The sequence below is a fragment of the Peromyscus californicus genome, unplaced genomic scaffold, assembly GCF_007827085.1.
Source record: "Peromyscus californicus insignis strain IS unplaced genomic scaffold, ASM782708v3 Scaffold_9__1_contigs__length_137607984, whole genome shotgun sequence".
In the NCBI taxonomy this organism is placed as follows: Eukaryota; Metazoa; Chordata; class Mammalia; order Rodentia; family Cricetidae; genus Peromyscus; species Peromyscus californicus.
The window spans coordinates 90992530-91003444 of NW_026294617.1; the positions used below are offsets into that span (position 1 = coordinate 90992530).

Consider the following 10915-nt stretch of genomic DNA (forward strand, 5'->3'; position numbering starts at 1 on the left):
CAGAGAATAGGAAGGTGTAGTGTGACAACTAGTCCTCTGTTCAAAATGTAACCATTGCACCCATGAACCCACAATATCAGTGTTTACCTGAATAAGTTCCATGGAACCCTAGGGACATCAACATTCCACTTTGGATCAGGCAATAGCTGAAAGGTCCCAAGACTTCATGAATGGCTTATTAGCTATTAGTCATTGCTGGGGTATGTGACCTCATAATCTTAAGTGGTATAACCACTAGCCATTTATTTTTATCAATTAAATAACCTTCCATTCTCTTTCATGAAGGCATTGTACTTAAGAGCCAGGTATCAACAAAAAGACTTGAACATGTGTGAACTGGATAGGGTTGCTTTAAATTTAATGGGATAGATGGGAAGTAGAAAGTGATAAGTTAGTATTACAGAATTTTGATGTAAAATCAAAATATATTGTGCGTGTCTGTGTGTGTATACTGTGGTATTAGAAAAATTAATATTTTTCTTGAAATAGCTATAAGAGAAATTTGAATAATGTGGTAACTAGATAAATGTGAACAATGATACATTTCCAAGTGGTCAAAGGCATGTCTAAGAAGTGATTAGATTGTGAGTGAATTTTTATTAAAAATAATTTTTCATGCAATATCTAGAAGTACATAGTGGAAATTACATTAGTGGTAAAGCAATAAATTTGTCACAATGTAATTCAGAGTTCTGAGAATTTTCTTGAAAAAAAAAATTGGATTTCCTGCTAATACATAGTAAACTTTGGATGTGGTTCTCTAATGATTATATGTGAGTATGTGAGTTTCATGATTTCTGCCTACTTAAGTTGACTGTTAATGGCTTTTAATAAAAGGAAAGAAACTCTAAAAATTGATGTAATTATGAGGTTGCAACATTACTCATAGGTAAAGGTGCTTTCCTGAAAAGCCTGAAGACTTCAGTGTCATCCCACAGCTCATGGGCAAAGGGAGAGAGGCAAGGCCATTACACAGAGTTGTTCAAACATCCTACATACATTCCATTGCTCAGATAACACACATCACATATACACACTTGATAGTAAAGAAGAGGAAATTTCAAAAATCATAAGGAATATATAAAAAAGAAACATACTCAATTGAAGCTCTCTCTATATATATTTAATTTGATTCTTACAATTTTGATTCAGCATGGATTGCAATAAATGGGTCTTCAGCAGAGTTACTAATAGAAAAGTGAGCATTGCCATCACTGCCAACAGTGACTTTAATTCCAGTGCAATTGCCATCAATTTTGTCTCCAGAAATGACATCACAGTATGTGCCAGCAGGAAGACCAGTCTGTAAAGTTGTTGACAATGACCTGAAAAAAAAGTAGTGTTTAATTTAAATTCAAACCAGGGAAGTGCAGGAAGATTCATTGTCTATGAAACAATGTCTCAACTATGTGCTATAGAATACTAAGGACTCAGAGCCTCAGTAAGAAAATCAAATACCAAGACAAGAGAAATCTCCACACCAAAGGCATTATTATGGACGTCTGTTAGTTTCATGGGCTGTGGTGACTGCTCCCAGACACAGAAAGCTAAAGAACCCCGTGGAGGTCAGTAGTAAAAGCCTTCTGTGAGGACCATCATTTTTTCAGGTCCAAGCTCTGCTGGATTTAAACTTATGACTTTAAAAAAATATTTTTAAGATCATGTTTTTCAAAAATTATTAGATTACATGAAGCTGCAAAGAAATTTTTCTAATTAAACATTATCTAGAATTTCTATGGATACATACACGTTTATAGTGTAGGAAACTGTCTGTAATGGTAATTCTGTTGTTTTTAAACAACCAGCCATGTGTTCTTTCAAAAAAATTATGTACTTTAATTATTTTGTCGCCAGCTAATAAAATACTATTTATGAAAAAATATTTTCAACCTGATTGGAAGGTGATTTTGTGTTGAGACAGTTCACTGGCTCCCAAAGAGATTCTATGAGCAAAAGTTATTTTGTTTGTTTGTTTGTTTGTTTTGCTTTGTGTTTTGAAAGACAGGGTCTCTCTACACAGCCTTAACTTTCCTGGAACTCACTATGCAGACCAAACTTGCCTCAAACTCACAGCAGTATGGGTGCCTCTGTCTGCAAAGTGGTGGCATTAAAGACTTTTGCCTCCACTCCTGGTAGCTGAACTAAAGAACTATAGATGAGAGAATCATACAATAAGACTCAGGTGAAAGAACCTCAGTGAAAGGACAATAATAAAAGTTTTTTAGGCAACACTAAGCAGCTTCTTGAAGATGCTCATAGACCAGATGCAAGTATATGTATTTTTTTTAAATATTTAAACAAAGCGATGGAACATTGAAGGCTGTATATAAGTATAAAGGATAAAAAAAGTGTTATTGAAAGGTAGTGGGAAAGTACTCCAGTACTAATATGGTACTTGTTTGATGGCATTAAGACTTATATTTACTATTTATATGCTTTGTGAAATGTGTCAAAAAGAGTTTGCAAATACAAATGTATGCTACTACCATTGTAAGCTATGATAAAAGATTTCAAAATCTAAGTTTTATTAAAATGAAAGAAAATATGTAAGCAAATATATTTTTTTCTTCTGTACCCTGAACATTTTTGTGGCATAAATTCATTATCTAAAAGCTTTTTCACATATGGAAACTATAAATGAACAGGGAACGAAAAAAGGGTCTAAGAGTATAATAGTATACAATCCTACTTTAATTGATTTCCACTTACCAGTCGTCATTGTTAAAGACAATGAATCCTCTGTTTCCTCTGCCAAAAGCCACTTGGTTGCTGCCATTATCCCACCAGTTTGAGAAAGGCTGACCATTGACGACGTTTCTGAAGGCAACCATGTTCCTAGAAGCACAATATCATGTGAAACGCTGGTACCCTTAAACTTCAACAATTTAAAACATGAAGTTAAACAACTTTCTTATTGGACAAGCTCTGTAGGGGACACTCCCAACCTTATTTGACGCCATCGATGTTCACAGACCCAGTCATTGCCACAAGTGGTGTCTGGATTAATGGTCACTTCTTTGGTTACTCCATTGTTATTGGGTGGTCCAATCCAGTCATTCACATCCTTAATTATTGAAAGTGTGAGATCATTTGAATGCTTCTATCTGCCTGTTTCTTTCCACTATATAAAAACCAAATCCAAACCTATTGCACTAATGCTGTCTCTGCAGAGTATAATTTTAATCAAAGTCCTTTAGTGTTATAGACCTTCACTGAGTCCTTAACTTCCATGAAAATTCAGGTTCTCTACTACTCAACTCAAAACACCAGTAACAAATTTTAAACATCTCATTTTCTATCAAAGTAGTAGCTGCTCAATAGCACTAAAAGTTCTTCAATGTCACCTAACACCAACAAAATTAGAGCCAGGAACACTAGCAATAGAGAACAGGATCCAGTAACTACCTGAAAAAAAATCTTCGTCCTTCTACATAACATGAATGTGTCTCAGTTTATCCATGAAACAGGACACAGTTCTTAGCTATTATAATAATTAAAAAACATCTGTGAAAATGCTTTTAATATAGCTATTTATAAGTTAATATTAGTTGATTTCTTAGTATTTGATGGTAATATGTGCTTATAAAACAGCCTAACTTTCCTTATTAAGCTTAACAAAGTATAAATTGATGATGTCTAAAAGTTAAATACATATCTGAAAAAAAGGCTCGTTCCAAGCATGAAAGCTCTTCAGGAACAGATCAAATGTCAATAAAAAACAGAAGGAAACTCATTTTGAAAAGAAAATAGAAAAAAACATTTGTCAGATGTCTAAAGAAGAAACATTTCTATTTGATATTTGATGTTGCTCTATGATTCTAGATTTTTGCATTGAAACAGAAACCTTCACATAATCTACTAGATATCCTATGGACTCTTCTTAGATTAATTTTGAAATTGTTTAAACTTATGCACAAAACCAACAGCACATGTTGTTTATAATATATTTTTATAAACATATTATGTATAAACAGATATTGTTTATAGATTCCCCAGCAAATCATTGGTCTGTGACTCTCATAAATTCGTATCAATTGTATTCCTTAATTACACTCAAATTAGTTATCTTCTTGTTCCACAGGAAAAAAATTAAAAGCATTTAATATGCTAATTTGAATATATCATTTGAAATTCTATTCAGTGTTAACAAGTATGATCCCATGCAAACTTTATGGGGCTTTTCAGGGCTACCTGTTTTCATTCTGTACCTTTCTCTTATTCATACTATTGCTTTTACTATCAGGTACTTTTTCAATGTCCTTACTTTACAAAAACTTAGTGAATAATCACTTAATAGTAAGTATCATATGCTATAACTTCATGTGAAATTAAAACAGAACTATTTTCTTTTCCAGATTATAATGTGCTTTTAAGAACTCCAAGACTTACTTGTCCATTCTGGAAGTTTCTTGTCCAACGGTAACTTGACATTACTCGTGTGAATCCATAAGGATGAGCCAACATAAATCCAACAGCCATTTTATACATTCTGAAAGTTTCAAAAGGGTATTAAAGCAGAAGTGAAGTATATAATATAAAACTGTCATTAATGACAGGTTACACAACAGCAAAGAATGTTCTCCCACCTGGCATCCCAGAAAGTCAGGATGGATGCTCCTCCAGCACCATGTCCTCGCTGATTATCATGGTTGTCCACAAAGACAAGGGCTCTGTCGGAAGGCACAAAACCCCAACCTTCTCCCCAGTTCCTAAAATTAAAAGAGCATATTATTATTTCACAAAGCTTAGAGTAACTTTATATATAGTATCTTCAGTTATCTAAACAAATGGCAGTTCCATAAGAATTCTATCTTTCATGTACATATGCATATATATATATATAATATCATTTTCTATGATAATATACATCCTCATTATGTCTTACAACATAATATTTTTGGTCTTAAAATGTTTTCTTCACATTTTTTATTGCATTGTAATTTTATGGACTTGAGAAGTAAAACATCCATTTTATATTATATAGAACAGAAATCAACTGCGCTGTCACAATATAAACATTCAATATTTACAATTAATTACTTGATATATATGAATTTCATACTTGACTACATTATAAGTATCATTTCTTAATATAACTATTCTTGTAGTAATGATCTAACCTTAATAGGCCATAGGTAAACATTCCTGGAATCTAATGGATTTATCACAAACAGACAAAAATCACTAAGTGATATTTTAGATTTCCAGGGTTACCTGGTGATTGACATCCCAAATGGAAAGTATACTTAGTTGTGGTTTAGAAACAGTAAGCCTAATAATCAACAGCCTCATAGTTGTTTAAATGAGAATAGTTGAAGATACATCTTATTGATGTCACATGGCAAGAGTTCTATGATAGATGAAATGAAGAAATGGTGTATATTTACTTTAAATAGGACATCTTCTCTCCATCCCACTTGCGGATGACTGTGCCGAGTTTTGCTCCATACTTGAATTCTGTCACACGGCCATTTCCAAAGTACTCACTACCTTTAATTGCCTCACCACCCAGATCAATGACCTAGCAAATACATTGGGTCAGCTGTAATTTTTAATATGAATTTAAATCATGTTATTTAAATATATTGTCATTTAGAAATCCTTATCATATTTTTGTTATTTGAAATGTTCCTAATGAGTTTTATATACCAAGATTCTGATTAATTCATAAACTGTCTGTCATACTGTTGAAAGAAACCCAATTACAGGGTCAGTTCTTATCCTCCAGGATGGCTGACAGAGGGGAAAATTCATTAGTCCACACTAATATAACAGTTGTTGTCAAGTTAGAATCAGAAGTGCATATAAGTTCATTATTGCTTCCAAGGAGAAAGAGGTACAAAGGCATTATCCCCAGGACATTTCAAAAGACATTATTATTGCACAGAAAGCTTAATAAATTTGTCTAAAGGCTTACAAACCTGATATCATGAGAAAAATCTCAAACTCAGAAACATTGGCTTGAGACAACAACCATTATGATTGCTCTGTCTTTTTTAATGGTGTCTGGGGATTTGGAGAATGAATTAATGAAGTTTGCACTAACTTGTAACCTGCTGCAGTAATAAATTAAGTGTGCTACTTCTGAATACCAGCAACCCTATTATTAAATACTCAAATACTACAGTCTATAATTGAGATATTAACCTACATTCTGTATTATATGCTTAGTGAAATCTCCTATCTACTATCTGGTTTGTACTATGATGACATTTAAAGAAAAGCACTCAAGGCCTCAACACTACACACAGAACTATAGAAAGAAATATTGGCAACTGAGGAAATCTGGAAATGGGAAAGGTGGTCTTCCCTGGGGAAAAAAAAAAACACACCGATTGGTTGTCTAGTACTAACTTATAAATATATGGGTAGGAATATATGGGCTGTATCAGTTATATTTAAGAATATAAGTGCATAGATAAATTGTGTGTGTGTGTCTGTACAATAACAATAAGACAAAAGAAGATGCAATTTACTTGAAGGAGCATATGGAGGGGTATATGGAAGGGTTTGGAGGAAGGAAAAGAAGAGAGAAGCATTGTAATTAAATTATAGTCTTATAGTTTAAAAAGAATATGTATATTGTTTTACCTCTTGAAAAATAAAAGGTCTGCTTCCTTGAGAGAACCATTGTGTATTGAGGTTATGCAGTTTGTCCAAAATGGCCTTTATGTCTCCGGGCCACATGTGCTTAGCAGCATCAAGTCTGAAACCTGCTACACCCATGTCAATGAGACGGTTCATATAATTAGCCACTGTGGTACGAACATAATCTTTCTCAAGTGCAAGATCCAGAAGGCCAGACAGACGACAATTTCTGACCTATTGAAACAAAAAGTGATTGATTTATGAAAAGCCATGGCTGGTCTAAGAATTCATTTCATCATTCAGTCACTCACCCGTTGACAAGTGGATATTTTCCTAGTGCCTTTACTTAGAACATGGGAAGTACTAGTGTTTTAATTTGAACATAGACTTTAAAATATTTTCTCTTGTATATATAGAAAATACAGATTAAATTGGTAAGAATTTTAGATGGTATTTCTCTCTCTCTTTCTCTCTTTCTCTCTCTCTCTCTCTCTCTATTTCTCTCTCTGTCACTTCTCTCTCTCCTCTCTATCCCTTCTATCTCCTTTTCCCTCTTCCTCTCCTTCTCTCTTTCTATTATTTCTTCTTTTTTATTTTATGTAGTTCACAGAATCCATACCAGTAACTTCTACATGTTAAGTAATTTCACTGCTACAAATCTGAAAATATAACATTAATTTTTATTTTAATAATTTTTAATATGATTATATTTATATGATTGATGAAAAATGCTTTTAAATTTTTCACACAAAGTCACTAAAGAGAATGTCTCCATTTTATCATTGATTTTGGTGTTTCCTTAAAAAATAATGCAACAAAAACCCAGGACATTTTTTCCATTTCTATTTTCCAAACATTCTGTCTTAGTAACCTGTTTTCCTATGGAATTTGAAGGATCTGTCCAATGGTCATAAATAAATGCCTTGTGCATACTTAGATACCTAGTGCTTCTTTATTCTGATCACCATTTCTCTCATTACCTGATTAGCATCATTGTAGTTATAAATTTCTCCATCACATTTACCATCGTTAAAATCCCAAGCTGAGTATGGAACTGATGGAAAGTCCCTGTTATTAGCATTGTAGTAACTTCCACAGGTACTGCTTGTTCCTGCACCACCGCCTGCGCCACACATGTGATTAATAACAGCATCCACATAAATACGGACCTGGAGAAGAAAAGCACATAGTTCAGCTGGACTCTGGAATCTAAAGTTTCAATGGAAAACTCATTACCTGCTAGCAAATCACCAAACTAAACCTTCTGATGATTTATAGATTCAAAAGTGAGTCAAGTGGGAAAGGAAACTAATGTGAAATAAAATCAACAATAGTCCTAAAATCTGAAAAAATATAGAATTTTAAGTGGAGATAAACAGAAGCTACCATAACTACAAACAAAAAAATCAATTTTTAAGGAAGCAAAATACAGTATAAAAATAAGACTATCATGTTAGATATTTTGCAGGATCATGCGAACTTAGCTTACAATACCTACTATGTGTCTGAAGGCCAGCAGACAGAATGATGTCTCTTCATTATAGGAGAAAATAGATATTTACCATTAAAAAACAAGGATGGGGAAGAAAACCCAAGAATTGTGGGGACAAAGAGGAATCATATAAGATGACTTTATCCTCGCATCTGGTCCAATGCCTACCAGAAATATGTTAAGAAGTGTTTGTAGTTGTTAATTTTAAAAGTGAACAGTTTGTTTTATGAGTACTATTCTATCAAATGCAAAAATGTATGTATTCAAGGATTTATAAGGTGACAATAAGACAGAAGTACATTTTCAACAATAGTTAAAAATGTAATGTAAATTTTTAGAAATTTTAAACCTTCTATTCAAGCATAAAGAACTGGAAACAAAGAGAAATATTTTCATATATAATAATTTTAAAGAATGTGACATCACTTACACCAACGTTGTTGCATCTTGTCACCATGTCTCTGAATTCATCTTCATTTCCAGACCTTGTGCATATTTTGTAGCTAATTGGTTGGTATCTTTCCCACCAAGGCCTTGATGGGTTATAAACTACAATATTTTCATTGGGTGGAGAGACCTACAAATAGAACAATTATAATTAGTACCAGATTACAGCTAACTTTACATAGTAAATCTTGTAGAAACTTATCAGTGATCTGACATTGCTTCTCAACCCATGCACATGCATTTCCCTTGATTAACAACTGCCTGAAAATATGGAAAGACATTGTAGAGGTACCTCTTATATCCTACAACAAAGTATAAAGATGCTATACCCACCACAGGAATAGTTAGGTGTGATATGAAGTTGTCCCCAGACTCACTAGGCTTGGTTAAAATACTGTTTTATGTGAGGACAGTAAACTCTGCATTTAAATTATAAATAAATCTTACCTGCACCCCTCCAAATCCCTTAGGAGCTAAGTATCGCTCACATTCCTTGGCAATATCAACCCAGCGCCACTCAAACAGGTGGACAATAGCAGTCCGCCCATACTGAGTTTGTGGGTCATATTGAGCCCAGCAGAACCCAATGAGGGAAATGAGCAGAAAGAACTTCATTTTGCTTTGAAGTTGTCACTGTTCTTTCTTGTGCCTATTTATATGCTGCAAAAGGTACATTTTGCAAAGTAAATGATCATGAACAAACATTTAGAGTACAAGCTATAATCTGAAAAAGATTAGCAGCAATGATGTGTACAGCTGAAGAATCTTCAGAAACTCCCATGGAGAATAAATTTAAAGTCTTTTAAGATTACATATTATTTGATTATGGTACTATATCCTACTTGTTACGTCCTCCACCAATACATTACAGCTGAAATAAAATATATCTAGGATTTTCCATCTTTAAATCTTAGTATTGATCCATTACAAATAGACATGGGATTATCAATTCAGCTTTTGCCCCCAATTAGATTTTTTGTCATTTCAACATTTTCATTGAATTTTAAGAAACTGCAAAGCGTGATTTCAAGCACTTGCTATCTCAGTACTAGGGAGTAAGATTTTTTGTGCAAGTCAGCAGAATATAGAAAGCCCTCAAAATAAATAAATAAATGGATAGATGATAGATGGATAGATAGATAGATAGATAGGTGATAGATAGATATTATATAAGGGATGACATTAAATTTTAATGCCTGTGGATTATACAAATACATATTTCTCCTTCATTAATCCACAGACTTACTCAGTGGTCAGAACAGTAGAGTTAGTTCATTGTGAGAGCCAGATATCTTTACTTCCTGATATATTACTTAATAAAAAGTAAAAATCAATTGCCTTTCACAATGTTGCTAAAATCTTATAAAAGAAATTATAATATAGGTTAAGAAACAAGCTCCCCTTCACTTCAGCAAGAGATGAGTCAGTGTTACTTTGCCAAAGACTGGGAATGTTAGGCATACAATGATGGACAATGCAGGTACCTATTCGAGAAGTTTCTTTAGTATAAATAAAAGTAAGCATGCATATACATATAACTAAAACATTAATAGTGGTCATAGCATAATATAGATGAACATAATGAGTAACATTGACAAGACAGTAAGTTTAACATAGACATCTTTCTAACTCATTGCTTGGGAACTACTTCACCAAGAAAGTGACCTTGCCACTGATTTGAATGAGGTAAAGTAGAAAAAGAGGAATCATGGCAAAGTAAGGTTTACAGATGAAAATACTTTAGAATACTAGAGAAATATTAATAGCAACAGAAATGCATGTATGAAAGGGGGAAGATGAAATCAGATGAGGTCATTGAGTTAGGCCAGGTCACAGACTTTTAGAACAGGAAGAAAGAACCATTGAGACTCCATAAGGAGTAGACAATGCTAGAACAACAATAATGTGTTCCATGCTTAGTAAATGGCTGTGGTAGAGAAACTCTTCAGTTTCAAGTTCCAGATATTGAGCAAGATGTTGAAATGAGTAATGCCCTCATTTTTACATAAATGAACACTAAATCAGAAATTGTGTAATACACTAAATTCTAATCCTTAAAAAAATAGAAAATTTTTGAAAAGGCTCAATAACTTTTTGGCTATGTGGTTTTATTTTTACACTTATTTCTTTTATTTGAGAATCCAATACTTGGATACTATATTTACATTATTTTAAGCCTACTTCTCTCTCCTCCTACTCCTCCTTGTCCCCTGCTCCATCTTTCTAATTCATGAGTTCTTCTTCCTTAATTATTGCACATATGTGTATGTATATATAAACATAACCTGTTGAGTCCATTTAGTGATGCTTATATGTATACATATTTAGGGATGACCACTTAGCATTTGGAAATTTTTCAGAAAGCTTATACAGCGAGTATCCCATTTC

General features: G+C 33.2%; 1 protein-coding gene across 3 annotated transcripts; it reads right to left on the reverse strand.

The window, feature by feature from the left end:
- Positions 1–1135: 1135 nt before the first annotated feature.
- Positions 1136–9142, reverse strand: LOC128105735 (pancreatic alpha-amylase-like). Of its 3 annotated transcripts, none has more exons than XM_052731035.1 (10): positions 8975–9142; positions 8511–8657; positions 7569–7757; positions 6757–6822; positions 5388–5521; positions 4587–4709; positions 4390–4489; positions 2946–3064; positions 2710–2835; positions 1136–1325 (listed from the first exon to the last, which is right to left on the reverse strand). In XM_052731035.1, the coding sequence occupies exons 1-10, from the start codon at positions 9140–9142 to the stop codon at positions 1136–1138; spliced, it is 1362 nt and encodes a 453-aa protein (XP_052586995.1). The 3 variants fall into 3 exon arrangements, with proteins under 3 accessions (XP_052586995.1, XP_052586994.1, XP_052586996.1); XM_052731034.1 differs by having other exon boundaries at positions 6592–6822; XM_052731036.1 differs by lacking the exon at positions 6757–6822.
- Positions 9143–10915: the final 1773 nt, after the last annotated feature.